Raw genomic sequence first — 15,091 nt, forward strand, 5'->3', positions numbered from 1 at the left:
ATGTTTTTGAGACTGGCATGAGGCTGAACCTTAGCCGAGCTTTTCCTTTTTATCAGAGAAGAGCTAAGTGACCCATAAGTGAAACTGAATCCAAGTGTTCTATTAAATACCTCAAGATAAAATCCTCTGATTATCTGTTGTACATGTGACATTAGAGGATTTTTTCTTTCCACTATTCAGGAACCAGAGTGGAATGAGAACACCGCCAGAGGTTATTTATCAAAGCAACCATCTCCAGTTTAAAAATAGCAAGCAGTGCTATCTCTGGAAGGTGTCACCCTTCTTACTTTCTGATAAGTAAAAGCTAGCTTTTAATTCAAGGTTGGAAGCTTAGAGTGTCTGCCCCACCTAATTTTCATTCCACAGAGACAAAGTGTGAAGATCTCCACATGCTCAGCTAACTGCTTTGGGAATTACCACACTGACGGACTTCGGCAGTTTTTTAAATTAAACTTTTTTTTTTAAACTTCCAATGCTGTTTTGTCTTCCTGGGCTAATTTTAAAGCAGGCTACCTCATCTGTAAACCTGTACTGTAAACAAGAAAGTCACCTTGGAGTCGGAAACTTCCAGCCTACCCGTGAGCATAAAGAAATGACGAATAAATATATAGATTTGTACAGAACCAAACCAACATGCAGGTGCCAAGAAGACAAGCAATCACACTTCCATCCATCCACGGTTCCGAACAACTGACCACACCATCCAGTATGCAACTCCAGGACACCAGAGCACTGTCAAGTAAATTATTAAATATCTTTCCTCAAGCAACAGTTTAAGCGAGGCCTTTCATCTACTCCTTTCCCCTCTGTTTCTGTAGCTACAGTGCTGCAGGAATCCAAACGTTGAGCTCTCCTCTTTCTGCTTGATCTATATGCCAAGAGAGTTCTCATTTCCCCATTGGCAGCGACTCATCTCTGTACCAGTGGGGGAGTGTGTATGCATGGCGGGGGGAGGAAAGGGAGTTGCTGTAGGTTGTTCATCAACACTTTTATGTCCCTGGCTGCCATTTTTCCTCTTATTAAATCCCCTTCCTCTTTCACACACTGTATAATAATCAGGGCCACCTCACAGCATTCGAGATAGACACTGAATTCCTTTGAGACTGTGCCACCACTCGCAGATAGTGGATGCAGGATTGTATATAAACTCTGCACTATGCAGTGCTCCCAGCCCAAGTTAGGCAGGAATAGGAGAGCCTGGAAATGATTCTCCTACAAGACAGCTATCTTCCATTGACTGCCTCATCTTCTCGTTCAGAAGCGATTCTATAATAATGGTTTATTAGACAGCAATGCAAACCGATGAGCATTAGAGATGGGGGTGCAAGATGGCAAACTTGCAGACCAGTCTTAGCAGTTCAAGATTCCTGTCATGCTTATTCCTTCCCTAAAAACTCTTAAACCCTATGCCACATTTTGCATGTTCTTCAGTCATCTCTTGTCCAGCAATAACTCACTCTAGTTTAACTACAGGTGTGTCTTTAAATAGATTTGGTTAAACCAGTGCAAAACCCTGTGTCCACACGCTTCACTTGGTTTAAACCTGGCTTTTATTGATTTAGCTTGAGTCAATTCCTTGACAAGTTAAGCTAGTGGTAAGCCAGCGGTAACTGCTGTCAAATGTGTCCGCACAGGAGTTAAATCTATTTTAGTTAAACTGGTGCAACTTATGCATGAAGATAAGACCTTAGCTAGTGAAAAAATACACACACCAAGAGAAGTTTTGTAAATGGTGAGGATTAAAGAGTTAAAGGTGGAATGGTTGGGGTGTCTTTGGCTAGCTGTATGGTGAAGGCTGTGGTTCTAGGATATGCAACACAGAAAGAGTCAAAAGGCCAGGTAGTGGAAAAGGAGGATAGAATGAATAATACAATCATAGCTGCTGATTCAGCATGTGCTTAATTTTAAGCATGCAATTCCTCACTGGCTTCAATGGGACTTCTCACATACTTACAGTTAAGCACATGCTCAAGTACCTGGCAGAATCAGGGCCACGAAATCTAACCGATCATGGGATGAGTATTGAGCTGCCTTCATGGCACTGAGAGACACAAAGCAGAGGTGATAATCCAGCTGGTGAAAACAAGTGCCAGGTCTAGATGGGATATAGTCTCACATGCAGTAGGAGCACGAAAACAACCTAACCCAATACAATACAGACATCTTATGTCTAGTACATGAGACTTAAAATGAAAGGAATTCAAAGCTAAACATGACAGGCAACTATATTTATCCATGCTGATTACAGAGGGGTTTTAAAAATGATTTAACCTAGCAAAACGCTAGCTGTCAACAACTTTCATACTATCTACTTGAATATCCTTGACTAGGATTTGCGCAGCTGCGGTCCTCACACTGAAATTAATTTTGTAAATTGTGGTGAGCTGATATAACTTTTCCAGCTGTGTAATCATTAATTAACTTGGCTGCATGTGACTGACTCCAATCCGTGCTTATCTGCAAAATGCTCAACTTAGATAACACGGCACCTCTCCATACAGCTTGGCGTTTCTTACAGAATGTAACTAAACTGGGAAAAAAAAAAAAGGAAATGGATAATAGTATTGGATGATCCGGTAGATTAACTCCTCCACTTTTCTGATTTACTTCCCCTAAATATAATTCTCAGGCACTGGAAAAGGTACTTTTAAAGAGCGGTGCCATGGTGCTACCAGAAGAGGTGTGCAAACAGAAGAGGGAGGTAGTGTGGTCTGGTAGGGAAGGTGTTGGACTGGGAGTAAGGAGAACTGGGACTGGTTCCGGGCTCTGCTGGCATGAAGGACAAGTCATTTCACTTTTCTGCGCGTCTGTTTCCCCTCCTGTCCTTTGTCTTGTCTATTCAGATTGCAAGCTTTTTGGAGCAGTGACTGTCTCTTCCTATTGTTTGTACAGTCCTCACCCCCCCATACCCCAGTGCTACTGTAATATTAACAACAACAGAGTTTCAACATTTCTCTCAAAATATAACGGCAGTAGGTATTGAGAATCTGAATGCAAGAGGTTTTAGACAGAAAACATCCACAGCCTGATGTACTGAACAGAACCATCAGTAGCAAATTTTGGACAGGGCTATGAAACAATTCTTGTCCTGCCTCCAGCCCTAAGGGATTTAGGGGAGGGGTTAGTGTTACAGTCCAATGTTAATTGAATCCTTTTATAAAAGTGTGAATGAGGGGTAGGGTAGGGGAGTCTTTAGGTCTCCCTCAGTCTCCAGTTGCATACGAAGCATACAATGCTCTTGCTAAGGACTGGGCAGTGAAAGGGCTCGTAGGGACACTTCCTGAGCCTGCAGATTTGGGGGGCTGCCAGGCTCCCGGCTGGGTGAAGGGGGTTTGTGTGCATTCTGGCATATAGACACCTATTAACTAATCAATAAACAAAATACTCCTATGACACAGGTAAGTAAATATGATCCCCATTTTACACATCAAATACAGAGATGAAGTGGTTTGATTAAGTAAGAGTTGGTGTCAGAACTAAGATTAACCCCATGTGCTTAGTCTATGAGATGACAATATTTCTCCCACTATGGAGCTGCTCCTCCTTGTGCTCGGGATCACAACAGCTGTTCAGCAGATAAGCCAGCCCAGCTGCCAGCAGCTATCTGGGAGGGCACCCTCAGCAGCATTCCAGGCAGTACTGTCCATCAACCAGCTATGTGGAAACCAAATATCAATGCCATTTTGGTTCAAAAATATTCAGATCCATGCACCTCTTTCTCCCCAATGCTAATAAATGCCTGGTCCCTGCTTCCTCAGAACCCTTCCAAACAGACTTCTTGCTCACCTTCCCTCGCTATTGGGCTCCAGGGCTTTTCAGGACTTAATTGATCTTTGCTATGTTGGCTGTCTCTGCAAGATCAAGAATTCTGGGGCTCCCATGCTCACACCCGAGAGAAGCATAGTTTATTACCTTCTTTTGAGACATCAGTTCTCGTGGGAAAGAACGAGTCTGGTCCATCATACACTGAGCACTATAGCTGCATGATGGAGGCGCTAATTCAGTGGGAAGAATTCTCAACCCTCAGAAGAGAATCCATATCATTTACTGGGCAGTGCCATGTGATCCTGAAAGGCAAGGGGGACTTGTTACGTCCCACATGAAATGAACTAAGAGCCTGCTGGAAAGGCATGGGAGAACCTGGTCTCTGCTAGATGTTAACTGAAGCTTAAGACCTATGCAGCTTGATAGCCAGTCAGTAGACGCTGGGGAAATGACTACTCTGCTTTTCATGGCTGTTGTTCAACCTTAGCAACTTTCTAAACCACAACTGATGCATCCCATCCCCGTTTCTTTCGAGAGTGAATTGTATTGTATCAAATGAGAGAGTCAGGGTGACCCACTTCTAGGTTGAACCTGCAACATAAATTACAGTCAGAACCATTTACCTCACTATCTCCATCACTACTGGCACTAGGCAGCATATTAAAGATTGAAAAGATACCTACCAGGACTTTAAACTGGGACCTTCTGGGTAAAATAAAATTGTGCTAGAGACTCAACTCTTTGTATGAGCCGTGGCAGCCTCTCACTGAAACGGACTCTTCCTGGAAATCTCATTTGCATCTAATTAAGAAACTCTATTTTGTTATCTTAACCAAAGGCTACTCCACCTAAATTTACTCTGAAAGTGTCAGTCAAGTGTCCCATAATGAGACCACCAAGGGTGGATGCTTTGGCAGTGTGAATTGAGCCTCTATCCACTTTGCTGTAACAAGGAACGACCTGTCACTGGCTTGCAATTAACCACAATAGGCGATATTTATATTTTGAAAATCTTGTTATGCTTCCATGGTAATGTGCAAGCTAAGATTCCAAGCCAATAATATGTATGGCTGAACTTCAGTTAATTGTTTAGTTGGGGATAAGGTCAGACTTTATTTATGCATGAATGACTGTTCATTAATGGAGGTCTGATTTAGACGGTGCTTCAACAGAAACTAAAATGACATCACAGAAAAAACCAAAGGCCTGGATTTAAATAATATCTATGTTCATTAAAAAAAGTAAAGTAACAGCAATACAAGTATGGGATGAAGAGATTTCATTTTAAAACCTCAAAACATTTGTAAGGAAAAAAATTATATACATTGGACCCAATTCAGGAAATAAACCTTGATTAGGAAAGCACTGAAGCATACACATTAAAAATAATGTTCATAACAATCTTAATTTAAAATGTGCTTAAACACCACTTACATCAACTTTAAGCACGCGCTTCACTCCATCCCTATTCAGCAATGCACATAAGCATCCGCTTAAAGTTAAGCTCATGCTTAAGTGCTTTCTTGAATAGGGCCTTACTGGTCTACTCTAAAGCTCAATTAAGTCAATAGGACTACTCCTGTGAGCAAGTGATAACCAACATGTGTAAGGGTTGTACACTCTAACCTGAATTAGCTAAAGTTAGTATTTTGCAAAGGGTCTCTGAGTTATAAGAACAAATTAACAAGGTTCTACTATTTTCTTTAATTGACATCTTCAGAATATAGATTCACATAGTAAATTATGTAGTTCTTTGATTACTATAGTGAGAACAAAATGGCTGGATTTTGTTCAATTACATTCTTATGGTGTAGCCAGACATTTTCATTTAGGATTTAGAGAAAATTTTGTGATATAATTATTATAGGTCAACATATTTGTGAAAATATCCCCTATACATTGGAAAAGCATGTGCCTAATATCCCACTCTCTTTGTTTGGCTAATATTGTACTGGGATCAGTGCTGTTCAACATATTAATAAATGATTTGGAAAGAGAGGTAAACATTGAGGTGGCAATGTTTGCAGACAATACAAAATTACTCAAGATAAGTCCAAAACTGACTGCAAAGAGTTATAAAGGGATCTCACAAAACTGGGTGACTGGGTTACAAAACGGCAGATGAGATTTAATGTTGATAAATGTAATGCATGTTGGAAAATATAATCCCAACTACACATACAAAATGATAGGGTCTAAATTAGCTGTTATTACTCAAGAAAGAGATCTTGGAGTTACTGTGGATAGTTCTCCAAAGACATCTCCAAAGACAATGTGCAGTGACAGTCAAAAAAGCTAACAATGTTAGGAACCATTAGGAAAGGGATAGATAATAAGACAGAAAATATCATAATGCCACTATATAAAACCATAGTACGCTCACACCTTGAATACCACATGCAATGATGGTCGCCCCATCTCAAAAAAGATAAATCAGAATTAGAAAAAGTACAGAGAAGGGCAACAAAAATGATTAGAGGTATAGAACAGCTTCCATATGAGGACAGAGTAAAAAGACTGGAACTGTTCAGCTTGTAAAATAGATGACTAAAAGGGGATATGATAGAGGTCTACAAAATCATGAATGCTGTGGAGAAAGTGAATAGGGAAGTGTTATTTACCCCTTCACTTAACACAAGACCAGGGGTCACCCAATGAAATTAATAGGCAACAGTTTAAAACAACCTAAGGAAGTAATCCTACATACAACGCACAGTCAACCTGTGGGATTTGTTGCAAGGGGATGCTGTGAAGGCCAAGAGTATATCTGGGTTCAAAAAAGAATTAGATAAATTCATGGAGGATCGGTTCATCAATGGCTATTAGCTAAAATGATCAGGATGCAACCCCATGCCCTGGGTGTCCCTAACTGCCTCTAACTGCCAGAAGCTGGGACTAGGTAACAGGGGATGTATCACTCGATAATTGTCCTGCTCTGTTCATTCCCTATGAAGTATCTGTCACCAATCACTGTCAGAAGACTGGATACTAGGCTAGATGGACCATTGGTCTGACCCAGTATGGCCGTTCTTATGTTCAAATGTTTATGTACTATTGTGAGATTGTACAGACCTTCTTTAGCAGGAACACACAATTAATACAATCTCTGAAGGTATGAGGCAGGTCAAAGATCCTTCTGGAACAATGTGTGTGAAGTGGATTTCCTTATGAAATATCTTGAGGTGAGGGAAATGCAAATTCTCCCTCTCCAAACTAACTTTGGGAAGATACACCTTGGGGAGATATGCTTATACTAGTTCAAACGGGATTCTCCAAAGAGTAACAGGCAAAGAAAAGACTTTTGGATAAAAAGCCTGAGTTGAGGCTGACTCGGGGCCTTCTTTCTGACCCAGCAAATGGACATGTCCCCTGGTCCATGGAGGACCCCAAACCTTAGGAGAGGATTGGAAAGAGGCCTCATAAGATTACTGAGGCCTCATAAGATTGTGTGCTTTTTCTGAGCTGAAGCTCTGATGAACTTGTGACCTCAAGGAAGGCCCTAGGGAAAAGTGCTGAAAGATTGCTGTTGCCAGAACTCATGAGAGAGTGGGGATGAACTCTGGTAAGCTTATTAGCATGCGTGTAGCTTCGTTCATTGTTTTTAATGTTTTTTCTGTGTTGTGCTTTTCCCCGTAGGAATAAAGTAGGCTTGCCTAGAAAACTCTGTGGTAACTTATATCTGTAGGAATCACTCAGTTTCTAGTCTCTAAGGAGAAAGGAAGCAGGTCTGTTTAGGCAGACTCTCTTTGCTGGGAAATATACAGCGAAGGCAAGGAACTGTGCAGCCTTGGAAATACCCTGGTCAGAAAAGAGAGATGTGGGTCTCCATCCAAGAGAGGCATCAGCTGGACAGCTGGAAGCCTGGGAACACGTGCCCTCGCTGAACCACTGAGGGGATCTAGAGGTGCAGTGGCCCTGAACTGTGATGTTACAGGAATAGTGTAAAGTACAGCATAGTATAAAGTCTAGGCTAGACTAATTAAAAAAAAAATCTTAAAGGACTCGCTGGGTCTCCTCACTCCCTAGATAGTTATGCTATGGATCTTTGCAATTGCAACATGATCCGTTTTTGATGATACACCAAACGCCCAATGACCATTGAGATTTATATCTATGGCAAACTTATACCACCCAAACCAGCTAGGGTTGCCACTGGATCTGGGAGAAGAATGGGGGGAAATGTTTTGAACATATTTTCGTCAAAGAAGGTCACGTCATTACAAACATTTGTGAATTATTCACCCAGCTTCTAATGAAAAGACATAACCTAAAATTATTCCATTCAAAAATATGATCTAGTGGTAAAGTCACTTACCTGAGATTCAGGATATCTGGGTTGAATTCCCAGCTCTGCCACAGACTCACTGTGCGACCTCTGAAAAGTCATTTAATCTCTCTGCGCCTCAGTTCCCCATGGGGATACTACTACTTCCTTTGTCTACCTTGGCTATTTGCATTGTAAACTATCCTGGGCATGGATATAGCTCACTATACATTTTTACAGCTAGCACAATGAAGTTCTGACTGAGGCCTCTAGGCATTATTGTAATGCAAATAATTAACAAACCACCACTGCCACAATTAATTGACTAAACTATTTAACTGGCTTGGACAGTTACCTGCATGATCCTTTTGAAGGACATATTCACACCAATGAGCGATACCGAGTTGGCATAGGCTGATATTGTACAGGAATGGAGGGAAAAAGCACCGGGTTGCGATCCTGCTAGAATACTAGAGTATCACAGATGACCTGACACGTGATCAGGGGGATAGCTGAATTATACCCACCCAAGTGGGAAGCATGCCCAAAAAGCTTTTGAACTCATCCTGCAATGTTAATGCAGGCAAAATTCCCAGGGCTGTATTGTTTAATCAGGCTCCAGCGTTCATAGGAGAAGGAATGACAATTTTGTAAAGTGAAAAATAGTTTTCAGCCATGAAAAGAGCTTTCTGACTAAAGCTTGTTTCTTTGTGAAACTTGTTGGCATAGGAATAGCTGAAATGTTTTGACTGCTCATAAAAACGGCAAAACCATACATTCCATTAGCTTTACTTGATGTATGAAACGTGTCACACAGTTTGATTGTCTTCTTCTCCAGGGGAAAAAAACGATTTTAACAATCAACTGGGATTTTTGTGAGTGGGTGTGACATTTATTTACTACTCATTGCTAATCAAACCAAGGACCCAATCCTGCAAGCAAGTGCATGCTTAATTTAACCACTTGGGGCCTGATTCAAAGTCCACTGAAGTCAACTGAAAGTTTCCCAGTGACTTCAGGGGGGTTTGGATCAGGCCCCTGAGCGATCTTATTCAACGGGACTAATCATGTGCATAAAGTTAAACACACGCATAAGCACTTGCAAGATTCAGATCCAAATGAAACTTTTTGGTAACAACTACTTTATACATACAAGCTCCCCCTGCTACACACAAACTGGCACCCGTTTAACTAAAGGTAGGTTTTAAAAATGATTTAGTTGAGCTGGTGCAAAGAGCTGGGTGGAAAATTTTATTATGGTTTAAACCAGGCTTATTTTGATGTAGTTTAAATCAATTACAAGCAGGTTTAAGCTAGCCTGAAATAAGATACACAAACCAAAATAAGACTGTCCGCACCAGGGTTTATATCAGTTTCACTAAACATGTGATGTATGTGCGGACAAGGCCTCAAAACCCTGCATGGACATTCTTAAACAAATTTAAAACTGGTTTACATCAGTTTAGCTTGTCTGATGCAAGGATTTGCTCCAATTACTCTAAGAAATTGCTCCAAGTCCGTTTTTAAACCACTTTTAATTAACCCAATGCGTGTTCTGTGTATAGACGTGGCTTTGCTCTTTCAGCTTTCATTTGATCAATGCTGCCCTGGAAAAAAGATCCTCAGTTACTCAAAGGATAAACTAGTAGGGACCAAAAGCCCAAATTTTGCCAATATCCATCAAATCACTTTTTGTTTCCTTTGAAAGTTTCTTTGTTTCGGTCTAAGGCTTTCCACCACTTAATGGTAACAAGAATTTTAGTTAATTTACCTGGGAGGACATTCCATGGCAGGGATAGAGGATCGCTTTGTCATCATCTTCTGCTCCCTGGTCTAAACAGTAGCCACTAGCTTTGCTGTTACGTACCTACAACGAGAGCAGAAAAACCAATTGCTTTAGGCACCGCTATCCATAATATAAGCCCAGTTGATTGAAACTTTGTCGCTTTCCAATTATCAAAGCAAACACGACGTGAAGACGTTCAACATTTCTTTGCGGAAGGAAAACACTCTCATTCACCAGCACTGACACTCCATTAATCCTTTCCTAGGACACTTGTAGAGACTTTGATAGTGAATTTCCTATATGACTAAACCCAGCTGCATTATCAAAATGTGCTACAACTGGGGTCGGCAAGCTTTCAGAAGTGGTGTGCCGAGTGAGTCTTCATTTACTCACTCTAATTTAAGGTTTTGTGTGCCAGTAATACATTTTAATGTTTCTAGAAGGTCTCTTTCTCTAAGTCTGTAATATATAACTAAACTATTGTTCTATGTAAAGTAAATAAGGTTTTTAAAATGTTTAAGAAGCTTCATTTAAAATTAAATTAAAATGCAGAGCCCCTGGACCAGTGGCCAGGACCCGGGCAGTGTGAGTGCCACTGAAAATCAGCTTGTGTGCCGCCTTCGGCACACGTGCCATAGGTTGCCTACCTCCGTGCTACAATCTTGCCAAACTATCAGCTTGGACCAGATCTGTATTTTCAAGTAATTGCACAAAGATCATAAACCACTAAAATACACTGTAAGAACCACAGGCCAAATCTTGCTCCAAGTTATGCTTGTGTAAATCTAGATTAATTATGTTGACTTCAGTAGATTTACACTGGAGTAAATAAGGGGAGAATTTAGTTCTCTATGCTGAAAACACGACTAAGTACACCGGGGTGTTTCTGATAGTAGAGCACTTTATATGTTATTGCAGGGTGTATATAAAGCAAAAGTATATATAATGAACCTTAGTTGAAGTAGGAACATATATAGTAAAGTATGGGAGTAATGTATTGTGTCTGGTGTATTGTCACGAGACAACACAACAATAATAAATAGTACTGGGAGAATTTCTAAAGATTCAAAGGTTAGGTGGAGGTCATCAACTAAACCAGAAGTTCAGACACTTTCCCAGACTATATGGGCTTTATCAGTTTGAAAAACCATGGTGAAAATCTGGTGGGATTTCAGGTGTTTCTTCCTTCCTAGTCAGGCTAGAAATATCACACAATCAGTTTCTCTTATATTTTGGAACTGCCTGGAACCAGGGAGTGCAGATGAACATGAATATGTGACAAACACCTATTCTGATTTTACAAAGGAGTCACTTAACTCAACATCTTGAAACCATCAACAGGTCAGGTTTAGTTCAGAGGGTGAGCAAATTTTCAGGCAACCATATGTTATACAAATGACTGTGTAATTACTGCATAGGTATAATAAAACATCACACATAAAATATCAGAAACTCAATAAATACTGATTACTACATATACAACATGAAACATAACAAGCAATTTGGTGAGGGAATTAAGATATACCAACAGTTAACCTTCAGTAGGATTATTTTATGGCTACGGTACTATACAGGCTAAAGAAGATGAAGACAGCTTTATGACTGGGCCTTAAAGATTGTGAATTGCGTCAATAAGAAATATATTTTTACTGTTGTGTCCATCTACTCAATACATTTATCTTCCCTAAACTCACTAAAGTCCAGAGATTAAAGTGACCTCTCTTTGTCTAAGAAAATAACCAGAAGGGAAGATTTTTAATAACAAGTCATCACTTGCATCCGAAGAAGTGGGTGTTCACCCACGAAAGCTCATGCTGCAAAACGTCTGTTAGTCTATAAGGTGCCACAGGATTCTTTGCTGCTTTTACAAGTCATCCTTAGTGTCACTTACAGTACATTTCAACACAGACACAAGACTCCAGAGGAACTATACCAATTTATATCTGCTAAATATCTGGCTTTGACTCTTTATCTCGATACATTTTAATAACTACTTACCAGCAAGCTTACTTGACCAGCAAGCTTCCTGTTTAACTCAAGGACCTTCTATCTGATCACTCAAGGGAAACAGACTTCGTTATAGTGAATGACTTGCTGAAAACCTGGTGTAATAGGTATCACTTGATAGTGCCAATACACTTCTCAGTTAACAACCTTCTTGGACCTGATGGTTACTAACAGCTTAGGTTGAATTTGCTAAATGTCTTTTCTCATTTAGTGCCAGGGACTGTTATATTAAGATGCAAAGTGATATTACCCAATAAAACGTGCACTTTGCATCAATATCTAAAGTGAATGGCCTATTTATATATGAGCTCAATCAAATGGCACAGGAAAGAAGAATGACCATATGAAAACTCATTGCCTTAGGATTTGAATTTACCTTCAGGAGGCAATTTCAGATTTTTTTTATAAATTGCATGACAGTGAAGTTCTTAGAACTTTGCATAATTTCAAGGCATATCAGTCTTTTTTTTAAATAGGAGATTATGCTATTACAGGGGTCGGCAACTTCTGGCACACGGCTCGCCAGGGTAAGCACCCTGGTGGGCCGGGCCAGTTTGTTTATCTGCTGCATTGGCAGGTTCGGCTGATCATGGCTCCCATTGGCTGCAGTTCACCGTCCCAGGCCAATGGGGGTGGTGGGAAGCACCACAGGTCGAGGGATGTGCTGGCCGCCGCTTCCCGCCTCCCCCATTGGCCTGGGACGGTGAACTGCGGCCAATGGGAGCCACGATTGGCCGAACCTGCCAACGCGGCAGATAAACAAACTGGCCCGGCCCGCCAGGGTGCTTACCCTGGCGAGCCGTGTGCCAGAGGTTGCAGACCCCTGTGCTATTACCTATTTATATATTTATTAAAACAAACCACAACGAAAGCCCTACAGGTGATCCTGAGCCACAGATGCACATCCAAGTGTTCCTAATTATCAAGGCGTTTTGGATCTTGGTTTTTGGATTGGCCACTGTAAATCAAAAACGTCAGCCACAAAGTATGCGCATGGATCAAAGCCTCTCTGAAGTTCTGATGTGTCTAGAGCCAGGAGTTTTATTTGGGCTGATCTTTAAATATATCTGTTGTGACAGACCCAGACCAGTGGGGTACAGGAGTCTGGTAAAGGGCAAATATACTGGTCACTGGATGAGTAGTTTTCTGTTCCCTGAGTGACCAGAGCAGGGGCTGCACTAGAGTAATCAGGAACCTGCTAGAACCAATTAAGACAGACAGGCAGATTAGATCACCTGTAGCCAATCAAGGCAGACTAATCAGGGCACTGGGGTTTAAAAAGGACATGTCTTCAGTTTGTGGTGTGTGTGTGTGAGGAGCTGGGAGCAAGAGGCACAAGGAGCTGAGAGTGGGCGGGTGTGCTGCTGGAGGACTAAGGAGTACAAGCGTTATCAGCCACCAGGAGGAAGGTCCTGTGGTGAGGATAAAGAAGGTGTTGGGAGGAGGCCATGGGGAAGTAGCCCAGGGAGTTGTAGCTGTCGTGCAGCTGTTACAGGAGGCACTATAGACAGCTGCAATCCACAGGGCCCTGGCTGGAACCCGGAGTAGAGGGCGGGCCTGGGTTCCCCCCAAACCTCCCAACTCCTGATCAGACACAGGAGGAGTTGATCCAGACTGTGGGGAAGATCACTGAGGTGAGCAAATCTGCCAATAAGCGCGGGAACCACCAAGGTAGAGGAGGAACTTTGTCACACTGTCTATAAAAATTAGGTTAGATTTTGCAAGATCTTATTCAGCACTAGTCTGTGGGTGACAGTGGGAAGAGGAGGAAAAGCAGAAGCTAATTGCAAACCAACAGTGACATTTTTATCTACTTTGAGTCTCATGTGTTGAGCATAAGACACACCCAACCGTAGCCTCCACTCATGCTCTCACAAGGGTCTCAGTTTTCCTCCAGCCAGCAGGATTTTCAAAACGTAATGGGCAAAGTCAATGTATTCCATCGCAAGATGTTAATGTGGTCCAAAGAGAGATCCCTTTCTTAGAGGATCCAGTGCCCACGCCACCCCCACTTGCTCCAATTAACTTAGATTAACTGGCTCGGTTGCCTTGATCGCAGACTTTTTGGTTTTGTTGTTTATGAGGGGCCATTTTGGGACAAATTGCCTTGGATTTATATTATTGAGGCTGCTGAATACCAAAAGAAAAACCAGGAAGGTGCGTCTCATTGTTCATGACAGTGATTTAATCTGATGCACTCCAATGGGAAGGGTAACATTGCTTATAGTCTACACTTTATAGATTGGATTAAAGAGGTATGGGAAAGTTTGTGTTCCTGCTATCAAGGCGATTTTAAATTGTACTGTGTCATCTGATGCCCACTAACTCAGATGAAAGGAAAGCGCTAAAGCAGTTATGATGTATTTTCAAAGTCATACAGCACCTCTCCATAAGTGATTGTATTGTTGTAAACCCTCATTTCAGGATAGACGTTCTCCAGGTACCACTTAAAACTCCGGCACTGCAGTCGCTGTCGTAGAGCTAATCTTTCTGAAACATCTCCGAAGTCAACTCCTGGGTTCTGCAAAGCAGGAATACAGCAGAGAAATCCCATCATATCGACTTTACAGTTGTTTTCTTTACTTGAAACCAACCTGGAGTTTATTTTGTTTGCAAGCTACATTTCCCCCTTTCCTTATTGTACAGCTGGCCTGGACAACAGACAATAAATAGCAATGGAAAAAAAAAGAAAAATGAACAAAGAAACAAACAAAAAACAAAGTAAAAACAACATTTAAAAAAACTGAGATTATTGGCACATAGAGCTGTGCTAAATGTTTGCAATGAAACTTTAATGTAATTGCCCTGGTTACAGATTTTGTTACAAACTCGGGGCCTAATTCTGATTTAAGAGTACGTCTACATTGCAGCTGAGAGTGTGAAATGCAGCTTGTGTAGACATACCCATGCTAACTCGCTGAAAATAGCAATGAAGATGTGGCAGTCCATGCCACCGCATCCTCACTTCTATATTAAAGCTAGCCTGGGTACATCTACATGAGCTGCAAATCACACCCCTGTCAGCCGTGCAGACGCACCCTATGGGTATGTCTTCACTGCAATGTAAGCCCAGGGTTAGTAGAATCTGAGTTAGCAGACCCTGGGTTTGTTAAGCTAGGGTTTGAGTATCTACACTCGTTTGTAACCACAGGTTAGGAATTGCAGAACCCTGGGTCCCAACGTGCGGCTCCAGCATCTACATTGCATTATGCAGGCCTGAGTGTGGTGGACTCCCAGAGCGTGAGTCCAGTGGTGCTGCAGCCACACTG

The 15,091-nt window shown here is 41.5% G+C and overlaps 1 protein-coding gene across 9 annotated transcripts in view; it reads right to left on the reverse strand.

Annotated features, from left to right (window-relative positions):
* Positions 1-15,091, reverse strand: part of GALNT9 (polypeptide N-acetylgalactosaminyltransferase 9) — a 684,555-nt gene that overhangs the window by 7,907 nt on the left and 661,557 nt on the right. For all 9 annotated transcript variants that reach the window (XM_044990515.1, XM_044990516.1, XM_044990518.1 and 6 more), the window contains 2 exons: positions 14,206-14,343; positions 9,801-9,896 (listed from right to left, as the gene is read on the reverse strand). In XM_044990515.1, coding sequence (XP_044846450.1) covers positions 9,801-9,896; positions 14,206-14,343 — 234 coding nt within the window. The remainder of the gene's footprint in view (positions 1-9,800; positions 9,897-14,205; positions 14,344-15,091) is intronic.

Source organism: Mauremys mutica, chromosome 16, assembly GCF_020497125.1.
Source record: "Mauremys mutica isolate MM-2020 ecotype Southern chromosome 16, ASM2049712v1, whole genome shotgun sequence".
Lineage (NCBI taxonomy): Eukaryota > Metazoa > Chordata > Testudines > Geoemydidae > Mauremys > Mauremys mutica.